We start from the raw sequence: 18,782 nt of genomic DNA on the forward strand, positions 1-18,782 counted from the left end.
CCGTGCGTCATTCGGAAAATTTTGCATCAGTTGGAAGCCGGAGTTACCAGTAGTGTCAGCCGTATGTCAGCCAGGTTATGCAGTGCTATAATGTTTACGCTATAGTCGTGGCAGCAAACAGTGCCGTAGCCAGCGAAGATGGGTCCACTGCGCAGGTTCACGTGACATTGTGGTCTGTGACAAATCGAGCTCCGCAGTTTGTGTACATTGTTCTGGTGGTCACGCCTCGAACTACCGTTGCTGCCATGAGTACTCTAGAAAAAGGCATATTAAACAGATTATGGCTTTCGATGGAGTAACTTACATGCAGGCTATAGGGAGGTATGGGTATAAAAATACCGCATATTGCAGCAGTGCAACTGGTAAATCTACAGTCACGAGGCCTTCCCGCCATTACCACACACACTACCTTCTGGTATTAACCTGGAACATTATCCTCTGCCGGTGCACATATTCGCCCAGAATTCATTTGACTCAGCCGGCACATGCTCCTGCATCATCTGCCGCTGCCTCGAAAGAAGGTATATTACAGGAGGGAACGGCTGCAGCACTACCCCGTTCAGACAGACGTAACATAAATAATGTTTTCGGATCCGCACAATACGGCACGTATAAGAAATTCTGGGTACCAAATCAGCACAATTTCACTCCAGTCAGCAACAATCTATATCCGCCACAAACGTAGCAGATATCCGAAAGAGGACAAGTTAATGATAAATTTGTTAACAAAATCCTGGAAATAACAATATTAGTGTTACGACAAGTCAAACCAGTTCTGCAGCTAGAATCACTGCACACTGCTGTATTGTAAAAAAACTTAGTACTAGTGGATGCTGCAAGTGAATTCACATTACAGACGAGATTCATTAATAATATTGTACAGTCGAATGTTTGTTCATTAAAAACAAACTAAAGTAGTCTACTTAAAAATGTTAGAACGCTAACTACATCCGTATGTAACATTTCAGAAACATGGATACAACCGGGTCAACGTATCACATTTCTAGTATATAATATTGTAAGAAATGATCAAAGGGATGGCTACGGTGTCAGCGCCATTCTTATAGAAAATGGTATAGAATTTTCACCTTACAACTAAATCCTTAAAACGTTGCGATAGAGGGATTTTGGGGCCAGTCTGCGAAAGAGGGATGGCCATGTGAATATTTTATCTATTTACAGGGCTCCTAACAAGGATATAACAAGAGACTAAATAAGAGAAATAATTAATGCTGTCGACCACTCAAAGATAATAGTCGGGGACCCGAACGCCCATTATCCCACTTGGGATTTAAATGATGATGACAGAGTTGGAATGGAAATCGCAGAAGAAACAGAAGCTGACGGACTAGTAGCACTTAACGACCGGACGCCAATGACAATTTACAGACCTAGTCAACGATACAGCGCTGATTACGTCATGTTCGCATCGCCAATTTTGCGCTACAGGTTAGCTGGGAAGTATTTCAAGAGCCACTCAGATCTGACCACTCACCAATATGAAAAAATGTCAGAATGACCCCAGTACAGGGAGATCTTCCCACAGTATAAATAAAATACAGGAAGCGTAAAATGGGCAGAATATAGGTAAGTGGTGACTTGAATGCTGAAAGACTTGAAAGTGGGGATGCGGGTGTTGACTATGCGAACCTTGCACATAATACTGAAAGGGCAGCCGAAGCCTGTATCCCAAAACACGCCCTTCTAAAGCTCTGTTAGGCCACCTCCGGTCTGGTGGGACGAAGTATGTGAGACGGTAGCTAATGAGAGGATAGAAGCACTCAACATCTTCAAGCAACAAGCCACGGAAGAGAATTTTCTTACTTTAAAGTGTATCCAGGCAAGTATGTAAGGTCTATACAAAAATAAAAAGAGGAACAACTGGTGGAACTGACAGACTATTGGAATTAGAGAAGGGTAACACATTATTGCTGACTAAAGTCTCTGTTAAGCGTATCTGTTATGCACCATCCCAATATAACTTACGTTCCGTGACAGTCAATATTTCCTAGAAATGTATACGGATATCACAAATGCCTATGACAGAGTTCTTATGCCCCTGTTGACAAATAAGTTGAAGAATCACGAAATCGCGCACATAAGCTATGCCGATTGTTGTCCGATAGAGCCCGATTATTACGAGAAACAATGACACAGTAGTGCTGAGAAGAACATGTAAACAGTTGTCATAACGACTGGTGTTGGCGCTATTGCTGTTCGATTTATTTACATCAGACTTGCATTCAATATTTCATCTGAGTGTAAAAGTGCTGCAGTACGCAGATGATTTATGTATTTCTATTGGTAGCGATAGTTTTATTGAGTGTCAGCGGCACACGGAAAAGCGCTACGATATTTTTTAATGAACGGTGAATTAAAAATGCCTCAGAAATCAGTTGTCTGCGTATATACAAGACATCAAGACATAGGCTTTTTTTAAAGAAAAAAAAAGCATAAGATTAGGACCCTTTATATACCTGATAAAAAGAATGGTCAAGTACTCAGGACTTTACGTTGATCGTAACCAATAGATGACGCTAGTGCTCCACAAAAGCGACGCGGTCTGTTAGGTCACGTTAGTTGCTGGCGAAATGGCGTCGAAGCAGGATAAAGCGCAATGTATGCTTTGGTTTTACGCAACGAAATCGCCCATCAATGTTCAGCGTAAATTTCGGGCTTCTTATGGACGCAGCCCTTCTGACGTTAGATCAACAAAGCGAAGGTATGCAAAGTTTAACGAAACAGGCAGCGTTGAAGATCGTCCTCGAAGTGGCAGGCCTCGTGTGAGTGATGCAACTGTTGATAGTGTTCGGCAATCGTTTCAACGGAGTCCGCCTTAATCAACTCGTCAAGCATCACGTGAACTTCAAATACCGCAAGCAAGTGTGGTGAAGATTCTTCATGAAAGGCTTAGTTTGCATGCTTACAAAGTGCAAATTGTGCATGCCTTGCAACCGAATGATTTGCTGACATGAGCTGAATTTGCAACTGAGATTCTCAACAGGATTGATGGCGCTAACGATTACTTAAATCGCATATGCTTTACCGATGAATCCACCTTTCATGTCAGTGGAATGGTAAATAGGCATAATGTCCGTATATGGGGTTCAGAGTCTCCATATGCTACTTCAAATGGTTCAAATGTCTCTGAGCACTATGGGACTCAACATCTTAGGTCATAAGTCCCCTAGAACGTAGAACTACTTAAACCTAACTAACCTAAGGACATCACACACACCCATGCCCGAGGCAGGATTCGAACCTGCGACCGTAGCAGTCCCGCGGTTCCGGACTGCAGCGCCAGAACCGCACGGCCACCGCGGCCGGCCTCACATGCTACTGTACAATTACAGCGAGACAGCGATAAAGTGAATGTTTGGTGCGGCCTCATGCATAACAAGGTTTTTGGACCTTTTTTTTCGCGGAAAAATCCATCCGATATAATCGAGAGAGCTGAAATAGTATTAGCGAACTCGACTAACATTGCCAAGCGCACCTGTCCAGATATCCACATTGGATTTTCTGAAATTCACTTAAGTCAAATACCGGTATAGTTTCTTTGAAAGGTCACGGACTGTTACGTTGACCACGCTTCACCCTAACCCGAGCTCGTGCTCCGTCTTAATGATCTCGTCGTCGACGGAACGTTAAAATCTAAACTCACTTTCCCTCCTTTCATCTAATAACTATGTTAGCATGTATCATATTTATTTCAACTTTGACATGTCACATTCTAATAAAAACCTTTGAATGTAAAATAATGACTTACTGAACTCTGACCATGTTGTTTCCACATTTACATCTTCATTTATATTCTTCTACCCACTTTGTACAGAGGATATTTTGTGTACCACTGTCACTTTTAACGGTTTTTTAATTCATTTTTATTAACGGCTTTTGGACGTAATCCGTTAAGACAGCCTCAGATCAGAGTTTAAAGTTCCGTCAACGACGAGATCATTAATGACGGAGCACGAGCACGGGTTTGGAAGAACCGTGGTCAACGTAATAGTCGGTAACCTTTCAAAGAAACTATACCGGTATTTGACTTAAGTGAATTACAAAAAATCCTGTGTGGATGTCTGGACGGGGATCTGGACAGCCGCGCTTGGTAATGTTAGTCGAGTTCGCTAGCACTACTTCACCTCTCTCGATTTTATTGGATGAAGACTCGTATTTGTAATATTAATGCAATTTATTTTTAAATTTTTTATTCTTTCTCAAAAAGGAAGGACTCGTAAACCCTCAAAATTGATACGTCTGCAATAATTAATTTTTAAGCCACTGGTTGCTAGACATTCCTCGACAAATCAAATACCTTTTTTTACATATTTCATAAACTTTTGCTATGCGAGTTGTGTCAAGAAACTTTCCAATTGTTGTCTTGATTGTGCTGAGATGAAATGTAGAAATACGAAAAACGAACGTCCAACGAACTATATTGAAAATCGCATCGGTTGGATTTTATGTCCTGTCATTATTCATATATCCTTTCTCCCATTTATATGAAGACTACGATACTTCATTGTCCAACACTGCTATTAGAGTCATAAAAAAGGATGAAATGGAAAAGATGCTTCCCTTATTTTAACACGAACTCTAATATCCCTCATCTTCCAACATTTCGTAGGGCCATCGACGGATGGACGAGACGAAGAAGCTACATATATGCTGCACTTTACCTAATAATATCCCACAGTCAAAAATATGATTTCAAAGAGCCTCTCGGTACGTTTCTGACGCATCATTCAGTCTCGTAAATGAATGTCCGTATACGTTCCATTGAATTCGAGCATTCCGAGTGTCTATTCAGTTCCTTGATGTTTTCGATGTAAGTCCTCTGCTGCTACAGTGCACGAAGTCGGAGATAAGGCTATCGAACGGTTGGCCGTGAACCTACTTCAAAACGCGTTGCAGTGGGCCGAGATCACAGAAGACTGATGAAGGTGGAAGCAAGCAGTTTTCGTGCGATGTCCTTGCGTGCAGTGAGTGACTCTGTCTCGGAGAAATGCTGCAAGATTTGTTTGAGTATAATGATCGTGAAAGAGCTATAGACTAACATGATGTGAGTTCAATGCTCGGCATCGTGAGAGTAAGATAGGGGTCTTAACGCACCAAAGAAGCTGGTGTTACCACTATATTAACGTGGTGTGCAGTGGAAAAATCATACAAAGTGTTCAACAGATGGAAGGAAAGAGGTTCAATCCCAAATGGCGAAAAGGAGTAGGACCGCTATTACTGCACGCATTGATTCATAGCTAAATGCGGTAGTTACACACGTTTCCAACAGTATGAACTCAAAACCATCACACTGTATCGGGCTGTGTGTGCTCTACGCGTTACTGACTTCAATTCATCGCCGAACCACATTGCAATGATATTTACTGAAGTTGTAATTCCCCGTACAAATTATTTCCTGCGAAAATCTGAAATCAGAATATTTTATAGATGGTCATAACTTTTGATATCCTGCTTCTCGTGTTAAAAACAAGCTATGACACTATGTATTACTGGTCCTTAGCTATGTACATACGGTAATCTCATTTCTGTTGCTAGAAAACAAGGGATATCTTCAAGGCTTACCTTTTAATTGTGCTTAAGCTGCACGTCCCTCATTTAGCATGAAGAGGATTTCATATTTCAGGCATGGTCTTTTACGTAAATAACATTACATGAATATTTTTTCGTACTGCAATTTTAAATAGTTTATTATAGGATAATATGTGGATCTTGTCACACATGAACTTATCGCAAAGAACTAGTTACCGTAGAGTCCGGCAAGGAAATGTTTTTCTTTATTATCTTTTTCATCTCCCTCCCCCCTCCTCCCAACGATATCAACTATTAACATTCGCACCCATTCTCTCCCTCTGGCATGCACTCTCCCTGAACACTATCAGCTATCTTTGATTACATACCAGTTTAATTCGTTCAAAAAACCAATCAATAAATGTTACCACGCCTCTGGAGAAAACAAGGAAATTGCGCTCGCGGTGTGTCAAAACTCAGCAGAAAATCTGCTCCGATTATATTCTGTAACGATAGCGGAACGAAATTATTACATCATTAGCTGCATGCCTAGAGACTTTGGGGAGCTGAAGACGTCTATACAGCGTATCTTCAAGATGGAAGTTCAAGCTACTATGTACGTTTTCTGTAGAGCTCCACTGAAACCGTAGCTGCAGCACACTTCATTGTACTCCACGTAGTGGTCACATATGTGCCTCCGACACAGATATCAAAAGATCCTGTAGTTCATTTATAGCATCTGTATGTTCTTCCAGCAGAGGATACATAATCCTTATAGCTTATTCTTGAAGGAACTGTCAACTGAATTTCTCCTGTAGTTAAAGGTGTTCTTTGTGAATGGACCGAATCATGCCATAAAAATGATATCACATCAGGATACTATTGTTGTTAAAACATAATTAGTTATATTCAGACAACGCAGACGATAGTAAATGGTTTCGTACTACAAATTCGTCAGAATTTTCCATGGAAGAACATATTTACTGTCGATTGTATTTAAAAAACAAAAATTAATAACTCAATATAAGAATGGAAACGCGCTATAGGAAGTCCCATTCATTCAAGGATAAAATTACACTCTAGCTGATGGTCCTAAACTGAGTACTTTCAGAGACGGAATTAATAGTCACAATTAAAATCTTAGTTTTTCATTGAAATAAACAACTGAAAACTTTTACAACAACTTAAGTTCATGACAACTGTTCAAAGAGGCGACCGCCAATCTCAGTACATTCATCACAACACAATTGAACTCAGGAAATTATTTTGGCCTTATTGCTCGCACATTTTTTTATGACAAGGGTGCAACCGCTGCTGCCAAAGTGCTATATACTACACTTACATTTCAAAGAGCGCATTTCATGGGCAACTTGAGTTGTGCTTACTGAAAAATCTTTTCCCACACGATACAGCACACTCTCCTCATATTCTACTGTGCGAATAATAATTTGTCAAGAACCTCGGCCACCTTAGCTCCTTATAACTTAATTGAGCCAGTTTCTAATAGTTCCATTACAAGATTACAAGTTTATTCCATTTAGGATGACGCCTGTTGCGGAACTTTTCTCTGTGAATAGTTGTGAACTCCATCATGGACACATCGTAGACCAACGTGTATTGATTTTTATGGCAATTCTCCCAGTTTCGATACGGCAATATGTTGTGAAATATACGCTGTTCACAAACATATGCCCCACACAAATTGCTCATTTAAGACTTCTTATCGTCTGTAATAATGCTCGGTGCAGCATGCTCAACTGTCTGTATAATTTTGTTTTGAAATGGTTTTGAAATATTGCGGTTTTTTTTTTTTTTTTTTTTTTTTTTTTTTTTTTTTTTTTTTTTTTTGTTCAGATAAGCTTTCTATATGTCAGACTGCTAATGGTTGTAAGTGTTACGCAAACTGGAACAAAAAGTGGAGAAAGAAAATTAATATTATATTTGGGCTAAGGAACACAAAATTTGTCAGCTACTATTTTAAGCCAGGAGCAGTCCCCAGTTCGGTACGACAAGTCTATGCTAAGCGTTTTAATGCAATAAACAGTTGTTTTAAGAAATTTCAACTCGTGTGGCGCCTGTCTGACACTTCTCGTGTATAAAAGTAACAAAACTGCAACAGAGACATGTAAGACGCAGATCTAAGTGTAAGATCGATTTTTATTTATTTTCCGCACTTTATGTACCAATCAACACTAGTTTTATGTTATTCAAATGTCAACCCTTGTCCCGCAAAGAGCTGACCTATTCTCACAGTAAAATCACTAAATGTTAAATTATATAGAAAACGCCCCTAAATATAGGGCAGCTAACTGACTAAGATCATCAGTCCCGATTACAGTTATACTACAAAATATCTTTCGTGAGACACATTATTTTCGACGTGTGAGCTAACTAACTAATTCCGTTTAGATGAAGAGTAATCAATATTTTTTTCTATTTTTGGGGTATGCAGTTCCACCTCATTTGACAGTCAGATAACTGACGATTTAATGAAACAGTAATTTGTTCCTTTTCCATAAACTGCATACAGGAAAATAGAACAACAAGACAGGAATCTAATTTTGACGATTATTTTCACAATAAATAATATTTCTTTTCCTGTAACTATAGAAACATTGGCACGTTCTTCGTCGTCAGACTACACACTAATTAGTGTATGGTTAAATATCAAACTTATTTGAAACTTGCAAAGCGTAAACAAACTGGATTGTCTGGTCCAACCTGCACCATAAAGGAGAAAGATAAGAAGAATATACTGCTATACTCAAACCTAGACTAAAGCAGGGGAACATTAGACTCACCATACCTTTTAGTTTAACTTTATAGGGCGGCCAAAAACAAATACAAATAATAATAATTAGAGACCGGATTATATGTATTTGCATGTTGCATATGGATTTGCATATTTGGCTCCTTTTCACCGGTTATTGCATATTTTAATTAAAAATTAGTGACGATGCATATTTTCGCTCTATGTTTACACCACAGCGAAAATATGCATCGTTTTAAGCTAAGAAGGGAAAGCAGAAAGGTGGAAGGAGTATATAGAGGGTCTATGCAAGGGTGATGTACTTGAGGGCAATGTTATAGAAATGGAAGAGGACGTAAGCGAAGATGAAATGGGAGATGTGATACTGCGTGAAGAATTTGACAGAGCACTGAAAGACCTAAGTCGAAACAAGGCCCCGGGACTAAAACAACATTTCAGTAGGACTACTGATAGCCTTGCCAGAACCAGCTATGACAAAACTCTACCATCTGGTGAGCAAGATGTATGAGACAGGCGAAATACCCTCATACTTCAAGAAGAATATAATAATTCGAATCCCAAAGAAAGCAGGTGTTGACAGGTGTGAAAATTACCGAACTATCAGTTTGAAAAAGTCACGGCTGCAAAACACTTACACGAATTCTTTACAGACGAGTGGAAAAACTGGTAGAAGCCGACATTGGGGAAGATCGGTTCGGATTCCGTAGAAATATTGGAACACGTGAGGCAATACCGACCCTTCGACTTACCTTAAAAGATAGATTAAGCAAAAGCAAACCTACGTTTCTGGCATTTGTAGACTTAGAGAAAGCTTTTGACGACGTTGACTGGAATACTCTCTTTCAAATTCTGAAGGTGGCCGGGGTAAAATATAGGGAGCGAAAGGCTACTTACAATTTGTACAAGAACCAGATGGCAGTTATATGAATCGAGGGGTATGAAAGGGAAGCAGCGGTTGGGAAGGGAGTGAGACAGGGTTGTAGCCTATCCCTGATGTTATTCAATCTGTATAGTGAGCAAGCAGTAAAGGAAACAAAAGAAAAATTCGGAGTGGGAATTAAAATCCATGGAGAAGAAATAAAAACTTTGAGGTTCGCCGATGACATTGTAATTCTGTCAGAGACAGCAAAGGACCTGGAAGAGCAGCTGAACGGAATGGACAGTGTCTTGAAAGGCGGATAAAAGACGAACATCAATAAATGTAAAACGAGGATAATCGAATGTTGTCTAATTAAATCTGGTGATGCTAAGGGAATTAGATTAGGAAATGAGACACTTAAAGTAGTAGATGAGTTCTGCTATTTGAGGATTAAAATAACTGATGATTGTCGAAGTAGAGCGGATATAAAATGTAGAATGGCAATGGCAAGGAAAGCGTTTCTGAAGAAGAGAAATTTGTTAACATCAAGTATAGATTTAAGTGTCAGGAAGTCTTTTCTAGAAGTATTTGTATGGAGAAATAGTTTGGACAAGAAGAGAATAGAAGCTTTCGAAATGTGGTGCTACAGAAGAATGATGAAGATTAGATGGGTAGATCACGTAACTAATGAGGAGGTACTGAATAGACTCGGGGAGAAGAGAAATTTATGGCACAACTTGACTAGAGGAAGGGATTGGTTAATAGTACACGTTCTGCGGCAACAAGGGATCACCAATTTAGTGATTAAGGGAAGCGTGGAGGGTAAAAATCGTAGAGGGAGATCAAGAGATGAATACACTGAGCATATTCAGAAGGATGTAGGTTGCAGTAGTTACTCGGAGATGAAGAAGCTTGCACAGGATAGAGTAGCATGGAGAACTGCAGCACACCAGTCTCTGGACTCAACACCGAACAACAACAACATGTACAATATTTTAAAAATTTGGCCTGGTGATCTCTAGTTCGATCTAGTTTTTATGTCTCACTGACTGACCGCGACCTATAACTGCCTGCAGTAGCTAATCGACAGGCCACTGCCTAGCGAAATCATTACAGAAGAGGAACAAGAACAGGCACATAGAGTCAGTGCTCCTCGGCGACAATTAAATTAAACTATGCAAGCTTTTAGCCGCACGTCCATTGTTTCAGTTAAGCTTTCTCTTTACTTGCATACAGCTGAACGTCTTTACGACGTGTTAGTGTGTAACGTTTTGTACGCTATGCTGCCCGAAAAACGAAACGGCGTTCCGTGGATAGCTGACCATCCTGGAACATTTACATTTGACGAAATTGTTTTATATTGCCACGTTTGCGAGAACAACGTTTCGTGCAAAAAAAGTTTCAAATAGACAAGCATGGCAAGACAAGTCTTCACGTCGCAGGAATGCAGAAGAAAGGACCACGACAATAACTTCTGACAACGGCAAGTTACAGCAACAGGAATTTGTCCAAAGGTAACCAAAAAAATCGGTTTAACATGGATCTACGTGAAGCATTCATTGAAAGCAATATTCCTCTTCAGAAACTTACAAATCCTATCAAATGTTCAAATGTGTGTGAAATCTTATGGGACTTAACTGTTAAGGTCATCAGTCCCTAAGCTTACACACTACTTAACCTAAATTATCCAAAGGACAAACACACACACCCATGCCCGAGGGAGGACTCGAACCTCCGCCGGGAGCAGCTGCACAGTCCATGACTGCAGCGCCTCAAACCGCTCGGCTAATCCCGCGCGCCAAAAACCTTATCCTCAAAGGCTTCGTGCGCAAATCTTGCTTAAATCAAAATATTCCAGATGAATCAACGTTGCGTAAAAATTACATACCGACCATTTACAAATGTTCTGGAAGAAATACGCAATGTCCGTAGCTCGTGGTCGTGCGGTAGCGTTCTCGCTTCCCACGCCCGGGTTCCCGGGTTCGATTCCCGGTAGGGTCAGGGATTTTCTCTGCCTCGTGATGACTGGGTGTTGTGTGCTGTCCTTAGGTTAGTTCGGTTTAAGAAGTTCTAGGGGACTGATGACCATAGATGTTAAGTCCCATAGTGTTCAGAGCCATTTGAACCATTTTTGAAATACGCAATGAACTCAAGGACAGCATTATCTGGATTTCAGTTAATGAAACTACAGACACTTGTGGCAGTTACATTGCAAATTTAATTGTTGGTGCTTTAAAAGAAGAGCCTTTTCTTCCTATTTAGCGGCCTGCAAAGAACTTGAAAAATTAAATAATTCTACGATCGCCAGATTTGTGAATGAGGGTATTAGAAGAATATTTCCAGAATATTCTGCAGATGAAAGGGTGTTTGTGTTTATTTCAGATGCTGCTCCCTATATGATCAAAGCAGGAAAAGCCCTCCGAGCATTTTATCCCAAATTTATTCATGTGACGTGCTTTGCTCATGGAGTACATCAAGGCCTTGCTGAAGAAGTACGTTCCACGGTTTTGAATGTAAATAAACTGATTTAATTCACAAAGAAGGTGTTTCTAAAGGCTCCTGTTCACATCAAGACCTACAAAGAAAAACTACCTAATGTGCCTTTACCTCCCGAACCAGTGGTAACTCGTTGGGGTACGTGGGTCGAAGCTGTGTTGTTTTATAATGAACATTTCGAGGCCATTAGAGGGGTAGTAAACGACTTCGATAGTGCAGAGGCTTTGGCAGTTTGCTAGTGCAAGGAAGCTTTCAATGATTCCGGTATTGTAAAAGACATTGCTGTGATTAACACTCATTTTTCCCATATACATGCAAGTATTAAAAAGCTTGAAACTCCAGGTTTGGCGTTGAATGAATCTATTCAGTTAATGAATAAAATTATTCTAGTGAACTCCTCATTGACGTAGGTATTCCCAAGAAAACGTAGAGAAAAGTCTGAAAACATTTTAAATAATAACCTAGGCTTTGAACCCTTGTGCCAAATTGATAGTTTTATTAGTGGGACCGGTAAACATTCATCAGAAACAATAAATGCCAACATAGCACCCACATTCAAATACTGCCCAGTTACCTCAGCAGACGAAGAACGGTACTTCTCTGCTTATAAAAATGTTTTGAGTGATCGAAGATACAATCTTACTACCGAACATTTGGCACAGTACTTGGTCGTTTATATTTACAATCGTAGGAAAATGTAAAATAAACTGTAAATAATGCTTTGGTCCAATTGTATTAATTAAAAGTTAATGCTGTTAAAAAATTCTTGATTGCATGTTGTTTTTTAAATAAAATATTACAGAGTTTTTGAGCGTGCCCTCTGCATACGATATATCTCAAAGTTGGTCCTGTACATATCGATTGTTTCGCTGCGACTCACTCGCATCGCATCCGCATGTTACCGACAACAATAGCAAAGAAGGAACAAATCTTGAAACACGGCATGCATCCCCATTTTGCAAATTTTTAGAAAATAATCCCACAATGGCCTCCTTCCTAACCTCTAACAGAAAGTATTCAGAAAATATCAGCGTTATAAATGTACCGATTTTTTGAGTGACCGGTACTCGTAATTGATATGCACAGGTTCGACTTTGAGATAGTAGCTACCATGTTTTTTCAATATATGGTCTTGCATATCTCGACACTTTTCATGCATTTTTAAGCATTTTTCATCCAAATTTGCATGCATATTTTGAGGTATTTATGATGCATATAATCCGGTCTCTAATAACAACAATAATAATAATAATAATAGAGGATGTTGGAGTCATATTCATTTAAAACGAGAAAGCTCCTTTCATTAATAATCATTTTGCTGATAATGCATTCAGCAACCGAAAGGCCTGCGTTGATGACACAAACTTTATTTAAAGGCCACAGGAAGTACACATGTAAAGTATTTTGATGGTAAATTTAGACTTCCCAGACATAGTTCTACCAGCACGAATATTTGCGTCTTATCAATGTTACAGGTCAGTAAGGTATTCGCAAGCGGTGTTCGAGATCGAAGCGACTCAAACACGATCGGCCGATGGCCGCGAGGAACGAATACTCGGTTTCAAGGCCTGGCTGACGGCCGCCTCGAACAATGATAGATAAATTTTCTCCGCACCTTCCTGCCTTCCATATATCTTTATGTTATGGGGCGGTGGTCGACGAAGGAATTCCGATAGCGCGGAATTCATTACTTTCCAGGGATAATGAGCTATTTTCTAATCAGTGCACGATCTCGTGATCTCTGTCGGTACAGCGATGGAAAATGATGTAAACATGTTTTGTTCCGCCGAGAACGTAGGCGGTGATCGGCGTCGCTGGAAGCCTCGCTTTTTGCGTCCCAGCCGCTTACTCCTAGCGCGGTTTTTCCGTTGAAGGCCATGACAAGAGAGAGCTGCATATTTTTATTTTGCGTGGCCGCTTGGGATTTCGTTCAGATGAAACAATAGCGTAATTTAAATAACAATTTGTAATGCTTTGTACCGACAACCACGTAGCTACCGTGTATATATTACTGGAGCATAGTAAAACCAGCATATGTCAAAGATGACCTTCCAGAACTCGGTTAAATCGAAGATCAGACCTGGATGGAATCGGACACTCAAATTGTCGACCTCGGTTCGGCATTTCTGCGAGACTGAGTGCAATCGTTACGATGTTTCCTGCACTCGACTAGGCAAATGGTGAGTGGGCTACCACCGGAATTTACATTACTATTGTTGAGGGACACACGAAACCAAATCGTCACACTCACAAACGTCCAAAGACATGATTCATTCACGAGAAAACTCATTTCAGTATTTTAGTTCAACGAGTGACCGAAATCATTCACGTGCTTTACAACACAAAATATTTTAAGCAAATAATTACCTAAGAAAATTGACGAAATTCAATGACAGAATTTAAAAAATGTTAAAACGCTTTTTTTATACAAAAACTGCAGATATTGTACAAGAGACACTTTGTGAGTAGTGGCGAATTTTTATTTTCGGAGACCACAGGGGACAAAGCTATCCCGTCAATAGCTCGCTATGTTTTCAGTTATATGTGACTGTGCTACATCCACCAAGATAAAATTTCAGCGATCCAAAGCGTTACGTACTATATGCTCTTTTATTGGTCAACATGGCTTCATTAACACATTTTTGCAATTTATGGTTTTATTTCTGGTGTGTAATTATTACGTCAATGAACTAGTGTCTTTCAGCTAAAGTTTTTCTGCGATTTTCACTTTTTTTTTCCTTTTCTTTCCCCAAATACATTTCGCCCCTGTGGTCCAGGAAGCGAAAGATCACTCTTTCTTCGTGCCCTTAGCTTCTAATATTATTACAACTACAGATGCAACAGAGGGCTTAGGAATGGTAAATGCTAAATGGTTTCGGAAAAAAGATGCATGCACGTAAAAAATACAAAAATTACATAGAATAGCTGTGTAGCCAATGAGGTATTCTTATTCTCGCCTTGAAAAAATAATGCCGTATCGGTATATACGTTAACTCCAGTCATAATTATGAAACTGATTCTTCACACAACAAGTTACGAAGAGAAATACCTAGCAGAATGATATTTAGGATATTAGCAGTCCGATTGTAAAAAAACTAATGGGAATAACAATCTAATAATAGCCACATCAGAATAAAAGAGAGACCAGAATTCTCAAGTAATAAATCAACACGTAATTGATATACTACGAAGCCATTCACAACAATTAATACATGAAGCAGAAAATGACAAAAATGTTACATATCAACTGATACTTTAGGTTTACATCTTTCATCGATTTAAGGTCCCATAACTCGGAGCACAAGGTCAGTTTAAACAGAGTGGGCGAAGAATTATAATTATTAAACTTTTCTAGCTTATGAGACACAGGTAAACAAACAAATGAGTCAGGGAACAGACCGGAGAGGTAGACATAATTAAAAGTATAGTAATAATGAAATGGAGAAGGGAGGACATGTAACCAGAGAAATGAATGACAAATGAACTAATTACATGAAGGATTCTAATAAGAAAAGATAGAGTCGACAACCAAATCTAAAGCGGATACACAAGACATCATAAACAACTGCAAGACCATCATAGATGCGCACAGTTGAAGACTTCAGTGCAGGAAAAAGTTTAGAGGAATTCTTTATCGACCAGTGGGTGTTAAATGGCTACTGTGACGAATTTATTGTTTCTTTAGCGTAATTGTGGTCTGTACTGTGGACTGTACTGTGGTCTGTACTTACGTACATCTATACGCCGATTTTAATTTGAGTTAGACATGCAGATGCAGTGAAATATTTGTAGACGATTTCATGAGAAAACGAGCCTAAGCCTTTTTATAGAAAAAAAAACAATGATGGAAAACTCGACTCGCAAGCATTATAACGACGGAAATGGGGAAATGTTGTTTCCAATTTATAACAGATGATAATTCATCTCGTTCTGAACCATTACTTCTTCGTGCATAAGAAAAACTTTTCACATCATCGAGCTCAAGGCCAGGGTTGGCGTGAGCAAAACGACTATCTAGACTGCATCATACACGAGGTGACCGCTGTGCGACCGATCGAGGCGGCGCAGTGATTAGCACACTGGACTCGCCTTCGGCAGGATGACGGTTCAAACCCGCGTCCGTCCATCCTGATTCAGGTTTTCCGAAATTTCCATGAATCGCCTCAGGCAAATGCCGGCGCGGTTCCTTTGGAAGGGCACGGCCGACTTCCACCCACATCCTTCCCTAATCGGACGGGACCGATGCCCTCTCTGTTTGGTCCCCTCCCCCAAATCAACGAAGCAAGCAAGCAAGCAACCGCTGTGCAGGTGGCGTGCGACGCGGAGTGGCTGTGCCGGCCGTCGGCGTCGCAGCTGCGGCGCGTGTGGACGCGGCTGGGCGTGCGCGAGGTGTCCGTCGTGGAGAGCTGCGAGTGCGTGCCGCGGCCTCCCGCCTGCACGCGCCTGCCGCACGTGCTAGCAGTCTTCCCGGGCACGCCCTTCCAGGAGCACATAGACGTCGGCACGTGCCACGGCCACTGTCACCAAGGTACTGTCGCTACGCTCTCGCCAATGACTGCTTCGTGCATTCCCTCGTCAACAAAGTCTGTAGCCGCAACGCTAGTAAATTTCTTTGTTTAAAGCAGTACAATCTGACATGAAAATGAGACCTTCCACAACTGCACTATGTGTGATTTGATGCAGTTCAAAGCTTTATTCACGTTTCTGGGGACGCTAGTATCTCTCGTATTTTTCGGTCTGTCCGAACATATTACTCTTTAGTAACGAAAAATTTCTATCATACAGCACTCAGTGATATCATGACTTAGTGATTACCAACCCCATTAAGGGTGTTGTAATACGGTAGATGAAGAACTTGAAACTCCTCTTTCGTGGTGCTTACTTCTAGCAATTCTTGCTTACCTGGATAGTATTCCCACAATTAAGAAACATACAAGTTTAGCTGTTGGTGATACTCTGCTGGCTCTATTCTGTTTCAGTGGCTCACTACAGTAACTACCAATCTTTCCCCTCCGGGAGAGTCAACTGTAACATAAAAAGAATACAGTCCATGTAAAACAAAACAGGCACAAGACAGGTTCAAATGCGTACAAAATTTCCCTACTTCTGTCTGTAAGCTGAAGAGGCTTGATTAAGTGACGAAGTATTTCTCTGGGAAAGAAGATTTCCCGAAACACTGAAAAATAGGAGTCCTTGCAATCTGAAATGGGAAAGGAATGCAGAGAAATCATGTAGAAAATCGACCAATGCGCGAAGTTGGAACGAACTGCCACCTGATCCCTTAAATGAAGAAGAACGTTTAACCTTCTGTCAGTTGCTTAAATAATAGGACAATAAATATTAGAATTTGCACGACTAGTTTATACGTCGAAGTTATCGGCAGGCAAATCCGTGTACGTCAGAAGCCAGGAAAATCCAATATCTTATGATCTGCGCATCATATTCCACTTTTGTCCACTGGGAGGGGGCGGGGAGGGGGGGGGGGGGGAGCGGCGCACAATGCACAGTAACCCTAGCTTCGGTGTGGGGCGGCGGTGGGGTGAGTGGACTGCTGTAGCCTGTTGTGGAGTTGTGAACCAGTCAGGGCTACGGTGGGGACGAAGCCTCTCCGTCGTTTCTCGGTCGTTTGTTCAATACACACAGATACATCTCACACCTTCCGCATTTTACAAATGGACAGCACGCTCACTGGTACTACATGCACCGTGCGTGTGTCTGACGCGCAGTCATTCCTCGCCAGGTGATGCTGCTATCGTCTGGACGGGTTTATATCGGTAGTAGGTCGGTAGCCATAATATTCTGGCTGATTAGTGTATATTGGCTTAATAGCAATAGTATTTTTCTATATTCAAAAAACTGCAAACTATCTAACGACTATACCCATACCTTTATTGGCGGTACGGTGTCTGTACATTGGTTTCCATTTATAGCACTGCTGCATACGCAGTTACAGTGCGGATGAGTGAGCACTTTTAATTAGCCTCCATAAACAAGCGAGTATACAAACTAATCGTTTCGTACATAACGGATACTATTAATATATTGTGATGTTAGCAGCAATATAATCAATGCTTATGATCATACTATTAGCCAACTCACTATTTTTTTTTCTTTACCATCCATTATTAATTACCAATTTAGCTTGTAATTTATAGCATTTTATTTTCAATTTGAAACGAAAATTGTAATTAGAACAGCTTCTATCTAATAAGCAAGACAAAATTGCTGAGTCATAAAAGTTACAATAATTGGCTGTGAAAGTAAGACGCCCTCTGCTTGTGACGCCATTGCAGGTGGCGGCTGCCGGGCGTCGCGCACGCGCACCGTGAGCGTGGCAGGGCCAAATGGCGCGCAGTGCCACTCCGTCATAGAGGAATGCTCATGCGCGCTCGCTTGCCACCGCCTGGCGTACTTCGAGACCGTCTACGATTACACCGGCAACGCTTCAGAGCCCACCGTCCTGGTGAGTGTCTTCGTCTAACAGTGAGCTACACGGGTGGTTCCTTCTCTTTCCATATCAGGAACGCGAAGATGGATTTTTTTTTATCGATCGTGGAGTTTTTCTGCATTCTTTAACATATATGCAAGACTGGGTCTTGACAAGGAGGATCTTTACAGACGAGGATCATCAGAAAAGTGGGCAGTCTCCTACTGGGTTTCATCTGCTGTAGCTGTCTCACAATATTCCAAATGAAAAATGTTTAAATGTTGCACGTGATTTCCGCCATTACACGTATATTTTTTCAACTTTCAGTACCAGGTTGTACGAGAGCTATTCAGAAAGTAAGGAAAGAACGGTCGCAAAATGGAAATCAGTGTTTTATTTGCAACAGGTAGCTACATCTTCCAGCTACTTCTCTACATAGTCGCCGCTACGACTGAAACATCTATCGCAAATAGTGGGATGATGACGTTCTGAGGACGCTTTTGATATCAAATTAATTATACAAATTAATTACCCCCACACCACCCCAGCCCCTGATCACATCATGGAGTTCCTCAGACCACCCCACGGTTCCCTACCTCCTCCCATCCCCTCCCCATCACCCAACTTGTTCTATTGGCAGGAATTTCGAATTTTGGTGGGAAAATTAAAAAATAGTGGGAACTTAAAAATGGCGGGAATTT

At 40.7% G+C, this 18,782-nt stretch overlaps 1 protein-coding gene across 1 annotated transcript in view; it reads left to right on the top strand.

The window, feature by feature from the left end:
* Nucleotides 1–18,782, top strand: part of LOC126455710 (uncharacterized) — a 202,503-nt gene that overhangs the window by 153,670 nt on the left and 30,051 nt on the right. The window contains exons 4-5 of the mRNA XM_050091479.1: nt 15,963–16,182; nt 17,948–18,117. Coding sequence (XP_049947436.1) covers nt 15,963–16,182; nt 17,948–18,117 — 390 coding nt within the window. The remainder of the gene's footprint in view (nt 1–15,962; nt 16,183–17,947; nt 18,118–18,782) is intronic.

This window comes from Schistocerca serialis, chromosome 2, assembly GCF_023864345.2.
Source record: "Schistocerca serialis cubense isolate TAMUIC-IGC-003099 chromosome 2, iqSchSeri2.2, whole genome shotgun sequence".
NCBI classification, from domain to species: Eukaryota; Metazoa; Arthropoda; class Insecta; order Orthoptera; family Acrididae; genus Schistocerca; species Schistocerca serialis.